At 31.3% G+C, this 18,342-nt stretch overlaps 3 protein-coding genes across 3 annotated transcripts; all 3 read left to right on the top strand.

Moving 5' to 3' along the window:
- The first annotated feature begins 7,043 nt into the window (after nt 1-7,043).
- LOC123903232 (iron-sulfur assembly protein IscA-like 1, mitochondrial) lies at nt 7,044-10,542 on the top strand. Its single transcript, XM_045953172.1, has 4 exons — nt 7,044-7,179; nt 7,297-7,533; nt 8,724-8,841; nt 10,077-10,542. The coding sequence occupies exons 2-4, from the start codon at nt 7,344-7,346 to the stop codon at nt 10,165-10,167; spliced, it is 399 nt and encodes a 132-aa protein (XP_045809128.1). The 5' UTR covers nt 7,044-7,179; nt 7,297-7,343; the 3' UTR covers nt 10,168-10,542.
- A 2,646-nt stretch (nt 10,543-13,188) lies between these two features.
- LOC123903231 (F-box/LRR-repeat protein At1g67190-like) lies at nt 13,189-15,031 on the top strand. The gene is made up of 2 exons (XM_045953171.1): nt 13,189-13,325; nt 13,589-15,031. The coding sequence occupies exon 2, from the start codon at nt 13,643-13,645 to the stop codon at nt 14,900-14,902; it is 1,260 nt and encodes a 419-aa protein (XP_045809127.1). The 5' UTR covers nt 13,189-13,325; nt 13,589-13,642; the 3' UTR covers nt 14,903-15,031.
- A 1,797-nt stretch (nt 15,032-16,828) lies between these two features.
- Nucleotides 16,829-17,877, top strand: LOC123903230 (germin-like protein subfamily 3 member 2). Its single transcript, XM_045953170.1, has one exon. The coding sequence runs from the start codon at nt 16,860-16,862 to the stop codon at nt 17,535-17,537; it is 678 nt and encodes a 225-aa protein (XP_045809126.1). The 5' UTR covers nt 16,829-16,859; the 3' UTR covers nt 17,538-17,877.
- The last annotated feature ends 465 nt before the right edge of the window (nt 17,878-18,342 follow it).

Below are 18,342 nucleotides of genomic sequence, written 5' to 3'. Positions count from 1 at the left end.
TGATGTAAAATATAACACATAATAGGTTAAAAATTAATATTTTGCAATGATAATTATCAAATATATTTGAAACCTATGAAATAGTAAAAACAAATAGATGAAATTGAACTAATAAGTATTATTGAAAAAATTAAAAACCAAGAATTAATATGTTAATGCAATATATCATAATAATAAAAAGTTAAATAACTATTAAAAATTATGTATGCGGTTTGGTTCGGTTTTGAAAAATCAATCCAAAATCCGATCCGATCCAGCGATTTTCACAAAATGACATCCAAACACATCCAAAAATATTCGTTTTTTGCGGTTTTCGGTTTTTTTGGATCGGTTTGCGGTTATTTTTTGGATTGGTTTGGATTTGAGCACCCCTACTCACTGATCCTTAGTACAACTTTTTGTTCATAGTACAACTATAAAAAATATGAAAATACTCATTTTATTTTCGAATATAAAAATATTATCGCCATATATCTCTCCGGTACAATTTTGTCCTGTCATGTATTATCTTGTTCTGTGCGGTACTGTTCTGTCCAGTTCTTACTGTTTTACGAATCAAACGCACTCATTGGGTTAAATATGTTTTTTTCTCTATAGTTTAGTTTATCAGAATTTTCATAGCTCAAATATCACATTAGTCTCTGTATGTTCCCGGTTTTTTGGTTTTAGTCCCTGTATATTTTTTTAAAAAAAATAGTTCTTGCATGTCCAATTCCTTTTGGTTTTCGTCCCTCCCCTCTCAAAAATGCTGATGTGCCTAACGGCATGACATGTGGCATGCTGACGTGACAAACGAAGAATCAAAACAAAAAAAAAAGTTATTATTGAAGAACAAAATTAAAAAATAAAGTTTAAAATCTCTAAAATTTTAAAAAAAATAAATAAATTATGTAAAACAAGTTATATTATTAACAACTTTTTAGTGCCTTAATGATCACTTGTTATTAATTTTGTGCAATATTAAGGCTTCATTTGGATTAGCTTATTTTTGAGCTTATTCAAACAACTTATACAATATAAATTAGGTTTTATGTTATTTTATAAGTTCACACTAGTGAAAATTGTATTTTATAAGCTATTTTATCATAAACTACCTTGACAAACTTATAATACTTCATTTTGGTGAATTAAAATAAATGTATAATAGAAAAATAAGGTGCAAAAATACACTTTCTTAAAAAAAAATTCTAAAATGTGAACAAGTTTTTACACTATAGGTTTATGGATTTTAAATTTTAGCATTCTTATATATATATTTTAAATTTTGTTTTCTATTTGAAAAAAAAATTGGTTTTTTTAAAAGTAAAAATTGTTTAAAAATTGTTTTTTTAAAAAAAAAAACAATTATTTTAGGGATTTTGTTTTTTTGGTTTTGGTCCTTCATTAAATTATTATTTTTTTGTTTTGGTCCTTCATTTGTCATGTCAGCATGCCACATGTCATGACGTTAGCCACATCAGCATTTTTTAGAGGGGAGGGACGAAAACCAAAATGAATTGGACATGCAGGGACTGTTTTATAAAAAAACATACATGGACTAAAACAAAAAAAAAACGGGAACATACAGGAAACAATGTGATATTTAAGCCAATTTTCATTTTAGCCCCGAAAGTCTTTTCACATTTCTTAGTCCTGAACTTTTTTAAATCAATGTTTTTAACCCTAAATTTTAATTAAAAAAATTATATTTGAAAAACGTTTTGTTATATGCATACTATTTTATACTATTTTATGTACCCAAAAAAATATACATACTATTTTATTTTGTTCTATTTTATACTCTCATCTCATTTGAATATTTGTATTTAATTTTACCGTAAAAACAAAAATAATGATTTCTATTTTATTTGATCAACCAAAGAGTCAAATATAGTCTATACTAGTATCCGGACCCGTGCCAAGCACGGGTAAAATGAGACTACAAAAATAATATTTTAATATTAAAATTTTCAAAATTCTCAAATAAAAAGAATGGAAATTTATAAACATATAAAAAAAAGATCTCGTATTAGTAAAAAAATAAAACATAGGATATCATATTAATATATGAATATGAATATAAATCCCGTGTAAATCTCAATGTAAAAATATAGACTCGTGTGTAAACTTTTTAAAAAAAAACTCAAACAAACAAAAAAAAGTTAAATTCGATAGTAAAATAAATATGAAACAAAAATACCCTAAAGAAATTATCATAATATATCGTATATTAGTTAATTTTCACATCAATATCCTCCGAATAAAATAAATATAGAACCTAGTATATATTATAAATAAAAAATATGTCTCTGTATTAATATATAAACAAACATAATATATCCCCAAATAATACATGTGCAAAATTCTCACATAAATAAAAAAAATAGATCATATATAAATAACAAAATAAAAAGAACACAGGCCACATACAAATACAAAAAAATAGGTCTATGTATTAATATATGAATAAAAGTATAAAATCCCGTATAAATATCTTAAAATAAAAGTATATAACCACGATAAAAAATATAACAAATAAAATAGATAAAAAAAAGGAAAATTAATAAAAAATAGGAGAATGTCTTAAAATCCCGTATAAATGTCTTAAAATAATTGTACTATTTTCCTCCTTTTTTTTTTGAACAATTCTCTTCCTCCTCTTTATTATTGGTCTTCTCTTCTTTTTTTTTTTTGTACAAATTATTGGTCTTCTCTAAATAAATAAAAAATTAATACAGAAAATAATTTTAACCTAATCAAATAAATTTAATTCACTCTAAGAAAAGAATATCATTGATCCCGTCAAGTTCTATCGCAATCAACTTGGTATTAATTCATTCTTTTCATAGGGAGAAGTTATTATACATAAGTGTAATCCTTATGCATGGTACATAAGTCAATAACATCCATTAGATTGAGCATCCACATGTAATAATCCTAGCCAATCTCAACTCACACACTCACACCTAATCTCACACCCCCCAAATTTCTCACGTACCCCCCAAATTACTCGCGCACCCCCAAATTTCTCGTGCACCCCCCCAAATTTCTCATGCACCCCCAATTTCTCGCGCACCCCCCAAATTTCTAGCGCACCCCCCAAAAATTTTCACGCACCCCCGAGATGACTTGTGCGCCCAATTTTTTTTTAACCCCCCATATTTCAAGCCTAAACCATTTTGCTGTGGGAATGGTTTCAAAAATATACACTCCAAAACCATTAAGTGCATAAGATGGTTTTGAAGTACAACCTATAATTAGAATCATAATTGTTTTTTTTTGGTACAATTATAATCATTATTTAAAACCAGTTAAATGGTTTCAGATGGTTATACACTAAAACCATTTGTATTGTAAAATGGTTTTATGTGTGTTTTTATGGTTTCAAAAATTCTGGAAACCATTATGCTGGTTAAATGGTTTCAGATAGTTATACACTGAAACCATTTGTATTGTAAAATGGTTTTATGTGTGTTTTTATGGTTTTAAAAATTCTGGAAACCATTATGTTGGTTAAATGGTTTCAGATAGTTATACACTGAAACCATTTGTATTGTAAAATGGTTTTATGTGTGTTTATATGGTTTTAAAAATTCTGGAAACCATTATGTTGGTTAAATGGTTTCAAATCACAATTATTGTTTGTATTCTAATTATAGGGTTGTACTATAAAACCATCTTATACACTTAATGGTTTTGGAGTGCATATCTCTGAAACCATTCCCACAACAAAATGGTTTAGGCTAGAAATGTGGAGGGGACCAAAAAAATAAAATTGGGGGGCAAAAGTCATATTGGGGGTGTGCGAGAAATTTTGGGGGTGCATGAGAAATTTGGGGGTGCACAAGTAATTTGGGGGGTGCATGAGAAATTTGGGGGTGTGCTAGTAATTTGGGGGGTGCACAAGTAATTTGGGGGGTGCACTAAGTAACTTATGCATGGTGCATAAGGATAGCTTATGTATAATAACCAATCCCCTTTTCATAGTCTTTCTATACATTTGCAAATAAAATATAATAAATTATTAAATTCAATATAAAACATTGCTTTTAATATTTTTATGGTACAATAAATATAATAAAATTAATGTTTGCAATAAAAAGAATATTCCTTTTTTATCAAAAAAAAAAGAATATTCCTTAACGATGTGAATTTTCTATACAACTATTAATAGAATGTTGCATCGCCTATTTTATTATATAATGTTTTTAATAATGTCGAATTTTGCATATTATTAGTATTAATGGTACAACTATAAATCATCAATTGTCTATTTAGAATTTGAATTTTTGGTTTCTCATGTTAATTTATGTGAATTAATTGTCAAAGCCATATAAGAAGAGAAACCTTTTGGACATGTCATGTGTACAAAATTCTTTTTCCCATGAAACTTATTACAAGTAAAACACAAAAATTCATATTTTAAATTATTCTATTTTATGAATTTATTTATTTATAATATAAGATGGAGGAAAATTTCAATACTACTATGAATTCTTTTTCTCAAATTTAACTTCCCGTTTATCCACTACTTTTTTTTTTACTAATTATATATAGTACTTTCTTACTAAATCTCTTTTTTTTACTAATTATATATGTGATAAAAATATAATATTTAATATTTATAAAATCAAATATGAATGTACATCGTTATTTGAATAAAAATAAATGTATATGTGATAAAAGTATAATATTTTAAATTTATAAAATCGAATATGAATGTTTAATATTTAAACGGATAATAACAAATTATATTTTCACTAATCAAATATGAATTGTTTATAAAATATATTAATTTAGTTAATTTAATTATTAATTATTGTAATAATAGCATTTAATATCAAATACATGAGGATTGAGAATGAATGAGAAGAAGAGAGAGAAAGGCAAATAAGTTTGGCTTTTTACATATTATAGATTAGTAAAGCGACACTCAAAATCGGCACAAGGTGTACTCAGTCTAGAGGCGCAACAAGAGTTAAATTATAGAAAATAAAAGAAATGAAAAATGGATAAAAATTTAACATTACACATCTCTCAAAGGGTGTGTATATCATAAGCTAAATGCATAATCAAAACTTTAACTTTCGCCTAGAATCACCACAGAACATGAATTTTGATAGTGTCAATCAATGATTCAGCTGCAAACTCTTCATTGTTAAACAAATAGTCATTGTGAGATTTCCGAATGAACCAATATGTAGCCAACTAAATAACATGAAAGCAATCTTTACTCTTTAGAAAGCGAAGCCGTAAACCGACAAACTGGTGAGCATGTGTGAGAGCACATTAAAATGAAAAGCACTCTGCACACCTAATCATTTCAGAACCAATCATGATCACATATAAAAAATAGATGTGATAAAGTTTCAGTTGAATCACACCCAAGAACACAATTTTGAGCATCAACAATCAGTCAGTCACAATCCCCTGTTTAAAAAGGTTGTCTCTTGTCATAATCCTATTAGTCAAAAGTTGTCAAGCAAACAAAAACTTTAAGAGGAACAACTTTATTCCAAACCAACGTCTTATCATTCATCATCGCATCTTCGTCCTCCCCTCTCTGGCTTGACTATGAAAAACATTTGAATGAGTAATCCTCTATAGCCACATGTCACATACATTACTTTTGTAACACCATTTTCCTAACAAAGCTATATTAAACTCCTTCACTTTTCTAACTCCAAGACTCCGCTGACCCTTCTAAGCAGAAATGTCTCAATGAATCCAATGGACCTTACGAGACTCCTCATCCCTACCCACAAAAATGATTTAAAGAGATATTCAATTAAAGTAATAATACATGTAGAGCTTGAAAAGAAAAAGGAAATAAACCGAGAGAGACGACAAGACAACTTTGAGAAGAACCAATCGACCTCCCATAGATAGGTTACAACGTTTATAGGCTGATAACCGGGATTTAATTCGACTAACAACCGGTTTCCAAAACGAAAGTTTTCTAGAGTTACCACCAATAGGAAAATCAAGATAATTAAACAGAGTCTTCCCAATTTTACAGTCTAGAACATAAGAAGCCTCCAACAACCAAGAATCATATACATTCACCCCCACCAACAAACTTTTATGATAATTGACTTTTAATCCCGAGATAAACTCAAATAAAAGCAAGATAGATTTAATAACACTGACATTCACTGAACTCTTCTCAAAAATAATAAGAGTATACCATTAGCAAATTGTAAACGAGTAACTCTAAAAGACAAATCCTATCCAATAGGAAATCCAGAAGAAAAAAAAAAGTATGTATGCACAACAATATTTGTCAAGACATTCGACCCTTCTATCGCTATAAAAAACAAAAACAACAACAAATGACAAATTGCATAATTCTACACATTTGATAATATTGAAGTGCCTAGAATATTCATTCATCTGGATAACTCAATACACAAATCTTGTTTATTTTGTTAAAAACTCGTAGTAGTTTTTTTTTTTTTTTGTGAATAAGAGTATTTTGGTTCGACCTCGGTCTTGACATGTTACATGCAATATCTCTACCAACTGAACTAATTGAATAAAAATATTACCATTAAATGTTCCGGTGTTTTGCTAATTTTATTCTCTTTCTTTACAATTCATGAGAGGAAATAAACCCACCATTTATTCTTTTCGATTTTCTTTTTGTTTACAAGAGAGCTGATGATCGAACCCATGACCTTTAGCATATTGCCCAAATCCTTCAGTACTAGACCAAATCTAGTGGTTTTTTTTTTTTTTGTAAACCAAAGATACCCTCCGCGCGCAACTGTAGAGATTAATCCCCTCGAGGTAATTGCGATCAATTTAAGAGGTTGACCTCTCCCAATAAATACTTCTCCATATGCATTGACCGATGATCGAACCCAGAACCAAATGGTTAAAGGACCCAAGTATCTACCACCTGTGTCACACTATGTTGGTAAATTTAATGGCTTTATTCTTCTCAATTTCTACAATCCAAAAAAATGGCTAAATTCTCTTCACTATCATTCTTCTATATTTCTCTCAATCCAATCAAATTCTTCCAAGTACTCCGTTAACTTCTTTACCAAACCAAACACACCCATAAGGATACTTTAGTAATTTGATCACGCATGAGTATATTCGTCATACCGCTTCTTTCGCTGGGTGCGTGGCCTCCACGAATTTCTTCTCTCTCTCTCGACCCTTCTTCGTCTCCGTTCTCTGCAACTACTTCAGGTAACAAACAATTTATTATTACTATGTTCCTAATTTATGCGCTTTTTCTTTTCAATTTCTTCTAATCCCTAATAAACATGCTTCTGTCCCTAATTTTTTTTCCTAATCAATGTGCAGTGCTGAAAAATTAAATTGGGAAAAATAATTTGCTGAACCTTCAAGCAATGGGTTCCAAAGCGATGGCTATGGCAGCTGAGAAGATAGGGACGGCGGTGAGGCGACAAGCAGTTTCCTTAACCGACGCCGCTGCCTCTAGAATACGCGTCTTGCTTCAGCAGCGTCAGAGACCGTTCTTAAAGCTCGGCGTTAAAGCTCGTGGTTGTAATGGCTTATCTTATACCCTAAATTATGCAGGTATATTATTTGTTGATTATTGTTTTGAAAAATTAATGAGGTTTGAAATAGAGAAAATGATTTGTGTGTGTGTGAACGGTTAATTTTGTGTATGTTTGGTTCTGTGATGAGCAAAATTTGATTTTCAGTGAATTGATTATGAAAAAAATTTAGTTGAAGTCAAAGTGATTTATGTTTGAATACACTTTCTAGTATTAATTACTTGAATAATTTCTGGAAGCAAAATCAATTATGTCAAAATCAATTCTACATCTCTAGAATCAATTTTGGCTCCTCCAAAAGGGGAACCAAACATACACAAGTGTGCTTTGTAGTTGTTAGAAAAATCATCATGAAGCATTATATGTGTTCGTTTCATTAGGTATCTGTTTATGATGTTTTAAACTTGATTTATTTATAATAATCTTATGCAAGATGAATTGGTGATTTTGGATTTGAATTTGGTTATTGTGTTATTGAGTTAGTTGGATCGGTTGTTTGAAACATAATTGACTGATAGGTAATTAGCATTTTCTTTTACCGGAGAATTTTTGGGTGTGTGGAAGTTATATATCTAGCAAACTGATACATGATACACATGAGATGGATGCGGTGACAGTTTTTGTGAAGAAATTAAATTGTTATCTTGGCGATGGGAAACAGGGAACAAAAAACTGTCCCAATGTATGTTTTATGAATGGAGTTGTCAGCCAAGTTTGTGTTTGGTCCGTTCAAATGGTGCTAGTGATAGTTCCAAGGTTTCATGTGTGTGCTTTGGCGTGTGAAGTCAGTGTTTTTCTGCCTCCTTCACAGTGTAGAGCTGCTTTTTGGGTCTAGAGGCCTATTGTATTGCGATTGTAGTTGCTAAACTTAGATTGCAAAACCATAACTCTTTAGGACCATTGTAGTGTTGTGCTGTTATATTTAGGTGTTGGTTAGTGATGTTGCTTTTAGGGGGGATATGGTAGGCGTTGAGTGCTTGTTTTTTACCGCTACCACTGGTCTTAGTTTTTGAAGGCTGTTAGTGTTAGTGTTGGGTTAACTCTTGGTCATGGTTGACTAGTATATATGTTATTCACTTGTATCATTTTGATGTACTATTTGTACCTTAACTGATTTTAATAAACTCATTTGCTGTTAAAAAAAAAAAAACAGATGATGAAAAGTATGTTTTGAAGTTTGTTGATTTAGATTTTCTGTTGCTTTGACAGATGAAAAAGGGAAATTTGATGAGTTGGTTGAGGATAAGGGTGTTAAGATATTGATTGATCCCAAGGCTCTTATGCATGTTATTGGAACCAAGATGGATTTTGTTGATGACAAACTAAGGTAATGTTTTATTTAGTTATTATTCTATATGTCCCTCTTGTAGTTTTGATTATAAACTGGTGATTTGAATCCAAAAGAAGCTCATCCAAAGTCCAAACACATGTTGATTTTTTACCCTCATGAATCTTATGCAAGTGAAATTCTTCTGTCTGAAATTGAAAAGTATTCATATTATGATGTTGATGTGAACTTAGAATCTTAAGCACACTTTGTTGCGAATTTGCAATTGTTCATGTTCCCCTATGTCGCCAGGGTTAATTTTTGCCACCTCCTTTCCTTCCACTTCCAAGTTGTGAATAACTCATGCTTATCATTATACAACTCTTATTATTTAGTGTTTGTGAGCTAGATCTGTTGTCCAATGGGAAAACTGCATGCACATTTTGGCCATTGATTATCTTGATACTGCAATTTTTTGCCCCGGCCTTATGACGAAGATGTATGAATGAATTTGTAATTTTGGGATAATGGATTTTATTCAAATATTGGGTTTTTGGTAGGAACATGTATTACTAAAAGGGAAGCTTTCTATGAAGTACAAATACTTGATACGACACGGATATGATACCGAGATGCGGGAACTTTTTTTTTTTTGAAAACTTAGATGCTGGAAAATTTTAAAATTTAAAATATGATATGGCTAAGATACTTTAGTAAAAAAATTAAATTCAAAGACCCTACATTTTATTTTTCAAAAGGCAAAGTAGTAAAAAATGGGTGGAAAAAATAAAATAATTAAAAGACCCTGCCTTTAACGTATCCCATCCATATATGCTAAGTGTAGTCGTATCCCATGTCCGTTTAAGCTGTGTCGGACACGTATCGCGTATTTTTATATCAAAGTAAATAAAATTTAATCGCCGGCTATTCTATGCTATGCTTTGTCATAGGAATAGTCAATGACTGTATTGCAATCCCAATTTTACTTGGGTAAAAATCTACTTCATTAAATAAAATTTTGATACCCAAGAACACTAGCTCGAAAGGCACTAATTCACATTAGTTACCTGCTTGATCTGATCTCGGGATCAAATCCTTCAGAGTTCTAAGGCTGCTCTGCCTCCATTTTTGCATAACCCTTGTACATGAAGGTTTAGACCTCCCTTGTAAAAGAGGGAAGATGTTGATAAATTAAATATGTGACATGAATATTAGTGTTTGGTTACATGTGCATGATCCTGCTACTTGCTTCTAGTTTTTTCTATCGAGTTGTTTAAAATATTATTTCCTGGCAGATCTGAGTTCGTTTTCATCAATCCAAATTCCAAAGGCCAGTGTGGTTGTGGTGAATCTTTCATGACAAAACCAAGTCCTGGAGCCGCCTAAGCAAGGAAATGGTTGAAATTGTCATTCAACTTGGTGCTGATCCACACTTATGAAGTCTTTCTTTCATGATTTCATTGTTGAATTCGCAAATACCAATTGGATTTCTGAAAATTTTCTTGCAAGAACAGAGGAAAATAAAAACTTTGCTATACTGACACTGATACGGTTTCGTATACAGAGTTTTCTGAAGCTGATGCTGACTAGGCTTAAGACATCAATAATATGTACTAGCATATCATTTGTTTAGATGATTCTTATTTCATGTAAAACAATTGTATTATAGAAATTGTATAATTTGTAGTTTCAAAAAATCAATAAAATAATTTTCCCCTTATTTTTATAATCAGCAGATCAGGCCCTGAACATTTTTTCTTACATTTATTTGTTTAGACATGTTGAGATGTTGGGATCTTTGTATTCAGTAATGTGATTGAATTCTGATATATGGCATTACTCGTAGTACTACTAACTTTGGTTATGTGGTGTGTATTACTTGTACCAATTTTGGTTATGGAGTGTGTATCAGCAATCTCCAAGCTGACTAATTAATCGTTGAGTATAATAAAGTGAGAGAAATGATTTTAAAAATTACTCAAAATGAGTAAAAACAAAGTTACTTAAAATCTTTCAATATCCTTTTTCAATGATTGTGAGTTCTTTCATATTAAAAAAATTTCGTCCAGTAAAAAAATGTTTGGAACATGTAGTGCGTATCAGCGTATGTATCGGAATTGTCCTATAGTTTATGAGTTTATAGTAATGAGTTTATAGTTTATGATAATTGTCCTATAGTTGGAAATTGTTCTCAAACTTATGTCCTTGGAGTTTCTACTCATTGAATAGTAGCGTTGTAGTTTCTTTTCTCTTAGGGTTAGACCCTCTTTGTTATCCAAAAAAAGAAATACAAACACATGTAAGATGAGTGACTCTATTCTCCCATCTCCTTCCCTTTTATGGTAAGTCATGTTTTCCACTCTTTTCCAAACTTGCAAAAATTTGGAGTGTGGTGAGCATGGTTTGTGACTTGTTGTTGTCGGATCTTTGGTGATCTTGTTATCCACCATCATTTTACATCCTTTGTAAAAAAGACTTTTTATTTTTTTGAATAACTGCTCTTGCTTTTTAGTCCACCATCATATCATTTTGTGAATGTGAATTTTATGAATAATAGAAGAATAGAAACCGCCCAAAAAAAATAAAAATAGAAGAATAGAAGAGTATTATATGGTGCAGAGAACAAGTTTTGCAACATGCAGTGCACAAGCACAAGTATATATGTTGAGATTTGGTTGATGTGTTATTTTTATTTATTTTTACAGTTTGGTTGATGCGTCATTCTTTCTTAATCATCATGCAGATAGAGTTTATTGATCATTCCAAACTTGATATAAAGTTTGCATAAATCATTACAACTTCAAAAAATTACAATACTATACTTCAAATTCATGCGAGTCTCGTCATTTCTTCAATAAGGTATACTTTATATAGAGACAATTCTATTGATGTAACTAAATTCTTACAATATAATATAAATACATATTGAAATATAGTTTTTATATTGGCTAGTTAAAGAATATTCCAATGCATAATAAAACTAAGTTTTATACTAACAAAAAGTCAAAAACAATGAAAGCAACCTTAAGAGTATGGTAAAATTAACATCTTAGGTTGTAAAATTAACAACATCCAAACAACAAATGCTCATGTTGTAAAATAAATGGTTTAAAAGAATCATTAAATTCCTTAAAATCTAAGTCAAAAAATAAAGAAAGTTATGTCTCATGCATCTTTTAAAATTTGACATGAAATGTAACTCTTTTGGCATTGACAAGATTCAACTAAGTGAGACTTTCAACCGATTTCCCGATTTCAATACGGGATTTTCTGTCTCTAGCATTTGACTTCTTCACATCCTTTCTGGCTAACACAGTATCATCACTTTTAACCTCCTTGGCAAGTTTCCATTGATCGAGGTTTTCTACTGGCTTTAACACTGGATTAACATAACAACGACGTCTAGCATTGATATTAACTTCATTTGTCTTCACAAATGGGATAAGACAAGAATATACAAATGCAAATGATGAAAGAGGAGAAGAAACATTGTCGTCATTACCAAGATTAGTCTTTTTTTGGAGTAACTTACATCGATTGCATATCCCGTTCTTTTGTGTTGAAAAATCAGTTTCTTTTTTTTTTTTTTACAAAAAAACCAGTTTCTTGTTGCCCACAATTTGTGTTTGCCATTTGTGTTGTACAAGAGGTACAAGAAAGGTCATTTAGATAAGCATCGGTGGTACAAGAAAAAGGAGAAAGATAGGTATTCTTGGAGTGAGTGAGCCATTAAATACGATGATGATGAATGAGAGGTTGTGTCTTGACAAACAAGTTTGTTAATTAATACTAGTATTGTAATAACAATAAGTGTAATAATCTTCTTATGTCTATTATCAAAAAAATCTTCCCATGTCTATTTTCATTTTTCTTTTTAAGGTTTAAATGTTGGCTAATGCTACGGTGGACCACCTTCATAAGTGGTCCACTGTGGACAAGTGACCTACCGAATATGAATTTTACGAAATTCACATTTGGATTAAAAGTTTATATCGTATAGATCATCCATAAATTTTTAAAATTTTTTTGAAAATCATTTGATACGTTATTGAGACACATCAAGATTAACGACATTTGATATGTTATTGAGACCCATCAAGATTTACGTTATTTAATAAACCGTTAATCTTAATGTGTCTCAATAACATATCAAATGATTTTTAATTTTTCTAAATTTTTCTATGGATGATATATATGATATAAACTTTCAATCCAACGGTGAATTATGTAAAATTTGTATTCGTTATAATGTTAAAGCCTCATTAAAATATATACTTCTTCTTCTTTTTCTTATTCGTATTCGTATCCGTGCCTATCCTAAATATTCTTCTTCTTTTTTTTCTTTTTCGTATCGATTTATAAATATTCTTTTTTTATCTCGATAATTAGACAAATATACTTTTTCATTTGGCGTTTTCTCTATTGATGAAATTTGGCATTTTCTTTAAATTATTATTCGCATAACCACCAACAAACCTAATCTCCTAATTCCTTTGATCCATTCCCAAATTCCACTTCAACTTCACGATCGCTTCATTCTCCTGGTTAGTCACTTTCTTCAATTCCCTTTTTTTTCTCTATTTCTTGCACAATCTTCCACACTTCACTATCACAGTAACTCCCAATTTCAACAATTTTTTATTTTTATTTTTTTTCGTATTCTTAGATGCTAATTCTGTGTATTTACTATCTAATCCAATTGGGTTTCAATTTCACTCATAAAGTTTCAATTTTTAAATTTTTAAATTTTCAACTTAATTAATTTTCACATTGTGTCTAATTCTTGAAATCTTTGCATAATTCACAGTATCTGATCATTGGTTAAGAATTTTAGATTCTGGGTTTGTTTTATTAATCCCTTATGGAGAATCTTCCTGTTGAAGTTATTGGTAATATACTATCCCATCTCGAGTCGGCTCGAGATGTTGTCATTGCTTCATCAACTTGCAAGAAATGGAGAGAAGCATGGCGTTGCCATCTTCATACTCTTTCATTCAACTCATGTGATTGGCCCATTTATCATGAATTATCGTCCAATAGTTTGGAAATACTTATTACTCAAACCATTTTTCAAACCAAGGCGTTGCGGTGTTTAACGATTTCTATGGATGATGTTCATGAATTCTCTGCTGCATCGGTTATTGCTTGGCTTATGTATACGAGGGATACGTTACGCCGGTTGCATTTTTATGTGAGGACACCGCCGATGTTTAATATTATTGAGAAATGTGGTAGGCAGAAGTTGGAAGTGTTGGCGTTAGGTCGTAATTTTATCACGCGTGTGGAGCCGAGTTATCAGAAGTTTCCTTGCTTGAAATCGCTTTCGTTGAGTTTTGTTAGTATCTCGGAATTGGATCTTTGTCTTTTACTTGCTGCTTGTCCGAGGCTTGAAACTTTGTCTATGGTTAGCCCGGTAATTGCCTCTTCGGATTCGCAGGCTTCTATGGAGATTAGCAGTTCTTCTTTGAAGGAATTCTCTGTTGAGTCATTTGGTTTGGATAAATTTGTTTTAGAGGCGGATTTACTTGAGCATTTACATCTTAAAGATTGTACCTTTGAGGTTTTTGAATTGATTGGGAAAGGAACTTTGAAAGTGTTGAAGGTTGATGATGTGAGTGTTATCCATCTTGATATTGGCGAGAATGCAGATAACCTTGAGTTTGTAGACATAAGCAACTTCACAATTATGTGGCCAAAGTTTTACCATATGATCTCAAAAGCATCAAAGTTACGTAGACTTCGGCTGTGGGGTGTTGTTTTTGAAGACGACGACGAAGTTGTGGACTTGGAAACGATTTCTGTTTGTTTTCCTCAATTGAGTCACCTATCCTTAAGCTATGATTTAAGAGATGGTGTACTTAATTATGGTTTGCAAGGTTTGTCTCTTCTGGTGAACGTGGCGGTGCTAGAACTTGGATGGACTTCAATCAATGATCTTTTTGCAACATGGGTAGCTGGACTTTTGGAAAGATGTCCCAACTTGACGAAATTGATAATTTATGGTTTTGTTTCAGAGGTCAAAATACATGAAGAGTGTCAAATTTTGGCAAAATTTACTGAATTCATTATTGAACTTGGAAGAAAATATATGCATGTAAAGATAGAGTTTGAATATGAATAATGAGTTCTGCAGTACTTTTCAAACCGTGTAATGGATATTTTACTTTTCGCCTGTTTTACACCCGCTTTTAGGGATTCCGTAGTTCTATTCCTGGTTTTTTCTATAAGATTGAGAAAAGGTTTTGCATCATTTTGTTGTTTGCTAAATTAAATTGCATTCTATATGTACTAGAGTATAGTGTTCACCCCTTCCTATGTATATTCTACTTTAAATATGTTTGACATTTATCAGATGCTCGAGTCAAACTTGACATGCCATTTTTGGGAAGGAGATTGATTCATGGTTTTGCAAAGGCTAGCCTTATTATTTGAACATTCCTGAAAATGTGAAACATGTTGGGTGCACTATACATTAGGTACTGATAGATGTGGTAAGGATAGGCATCTCCTATTTGAAGATACTCTTGCTGGCAAGTGTTAAAATCAATGATTTAAAATGTGAACCTGAAATCGAACCAGTGAATTTTCAGCTCATGGTTCAATCGTTTGGACCACAGTTATACCGGATGACAAGTAAATAAATAAATAAACAAACGTATTAAAACATGGATGAAAACAGGTTGAATTAACTTCAGTTCAACAGGTTAATCCTTGTTTTCAATTAGACTTACATGACATGATTCATTTCATCTGGTAATTCAATATTATTAATGCGATAGAAAAGTTCTCTGAGAAGGGAATGTTATTATTACGTGATATGTCGTGTTAGTGTCGAACACTGAAACACACATTCAATCAGAAGTATCGGCGCTACATAAAAAAACACTTGTGAGTATGAATTCCACTATTCCAACGGGACCACGAGCAACTCAAAAGTTGCTGACAATTATAACCACATCAGCAATGCGTGGATTAAAATTCATCATTCTGATTTATTAGCCAACTCAATGCTTTCCTTTACAAATAAGCAAAGCAATGAGAACATGCAGCACACCATATAATATAAAATCCATAAATATATATGGCATGAGTACATGAAATGAAACCAAATGAATGGTTTGCAAATAAACCAACATCACTATACACTTTAGTGTTAGTAGTGATGCACTCATGGTGTAATTCCCTATTAAATCAAAGCACAGATTCTTAATTAATCATTTTAATCAAAATCAATGTTAGCACCGTTTTATACAAGGCGTGGAATAGCTTATGATTTAATCACTTTTAATTAATTTAATATAAGGTTTCTATATTATAACCATGTACTTGTAACAAAAATTGACTTTTAGTAGGACCCTTCTTTGACAGAATTATAGTTTTGAAACATTAATTACAGATTATGTGCCTAAGTTCCTGCAATAAAGCTTTTGTATATCTACATATACCATGTAATTATTCCAAGAAAGTAGTGTAGCTCATTTTAAACGTACAAGTGAGTTTCAGTTAAAGTCAAATAAAATACTTTCTTTTTAACAATATGGCTTCTCCACTGACCACTGGGTTCAAACTTGATCACGGAGTTAGGCTACCAAAATAACCTAGTACACGGACACATACATTGACATCAGCGCTATCAATTATTTCCTATAAATAATGTTATGTGTAGTGATCTGAACATTTAAAATCAAAGTCACTTTGCTACTTCCATTCTCAAACTCAATTTTTTGTCTTCATGGTATTATTAAGAAACCAATCATGATAACTGTGACGTTAGCGTTATCCCCTGTCCATTTCCCAGTTAGCCAATCAAATTTCGATAGTGCTGATTGGGATTGTTGACGTCAGCACCGATTGAGATTGTTGACGTTAGTGTTATCAATTCAGTTGACATTTGAACCACGTTATTTGAGATTATATGATTAAACTCTTACCATCAAATAGACACATCAATACGTCATGGATATGGACTATTTGTAGACCGACTAAATAGGATCCCCAATATTTTACAACTTGAATACTTTATCTATTTTCATTTCTATATAAGCAAGCTCAAACTCACACTCATTATTCAACACAAAATGTTTATACAAAAGAACCTTTGGCTTTTGCTTCCAATATTCTCCCTCAACATAGCCATCACATTAGCCTCTGACCCTGATCCACTACAAGACTTTTGCATACCAAACCCAACATTTGCTTCTATCAAAACACATCATACCTTTCACACCATTCTCCCATGCAAAAACACCTCACAAGTTACCACTAATGACTTCATCTTCTCCAACATGAAAACATCAGGAAACTTCTCAGAAATAGGCTTAGCAGTAATACCAGCAAACCCTACAAATTTTCCAGGTCTCAACACACTAGGAATGTCATTTGCAAGAACAGATATAGAAGTTGGAGGAATCAATCCACCACATTTTCATCCAAGAGCCACGGAACTAATTCATGTGATTCAAGGAAAAATGTATTCAGGCTTTGTTGATTCTAACAATAGGGTTTTTGCTAGAATACTTGAACAAGGTGAGGTCATGGTTTTTCCTAGAGGACTTGTTCATTTTATGATGAATGTTGGAGATGAAGATGTTACTTTGTTTGGTAGTTTTAATAGCCAAAATCCTGGTTTGCAGAAGATACCTTCTGCTGTGTTTGGTTCTGGGATTGATGAAGAGCTTTTACAAAAGGCTTTTGGTTTGAGTTCTAAACAGATCGGAACCATGAAAAGAAAATTAGATCCCAAACAAGAGAGGTAGATTAGTAGAAGTTAATGGTAGTTTTGTTGTCCATTATTACATTTTCGGTGTTTGAGTCGTATGCTATGTAGCACAGACACTTCATATCAAATATGTGTTAGGTGTCTGACACATGTAGTTACATTCAATCACTTTCATTTTCTTAAATTATTATCGGTGTTTACATGTCAGTGTTGTGTTTGTGTCCGTGTTTTCATATGATATGTTGGGTTTAGGTTCTCTTTTGTTTCATAGATCATATGTTGAGAGTTTTCAACTTTTCCTTTTTTTCCTTCTCACTTTTTGTGTGCCTATGCAATGTGCCATTGTAATGTTATATGAATGAAATGTAGATTGGCCACATTCCCTTGTTAACTCTGAAGAACAACAAATAATCATTTTCCCTCTCTCGATTATGATAATAACTAGATAAAAAATCATACTCATTTTTCTAAAGAAAAATTTAAACTACATTAGTTCTTGGTGCTTATGCTTTAAAGTTGATCTGGAAATTAAAAATGATCTGTCAATATAGTCAAATAATGAACAAACATGCATGGCAATCTAAAATGCAACAAAACATATTTTTGAAAAATACAGAAACTACTTTAAAAGAATATATAAGGCTGGCTTAGTAATTAGAGTTTGAGAATTAAGAACAGGAGGTTCAATTCCCACATCTAGTAGTATAATAATACTATATATTAAAAACGAAAAACAAATTACTATATATTAATATTTCTCAATAAAAAAACAAAAACAAATTTAACAAATCGTAAATGTAGTAGACTTTCTGCAAGGTATGATAACAATCATAACGCCTTGC

Source organism: Trifolium pratense, linkage group LG1, assembly GCF_020283565.1.
Source record: "Trifolium pratense cultivar HEN17-A07 linkage group LG1, ARS_RC_1.1, whole genome shotgun sequence".
Classification (NCBI taxonomy): domain Eukaryota; kingdom Viridiplantae; phylum Streptophyta; class Magnoliopsida; order Fabales; family Fabaceae; genus Trifolium; species Trifolium pratense.
The sequence above is the reverse complement of the archived record's forward strand: the minus strand, read 5'-3'. Positions and strand labels throughout refer to the sequence as shown.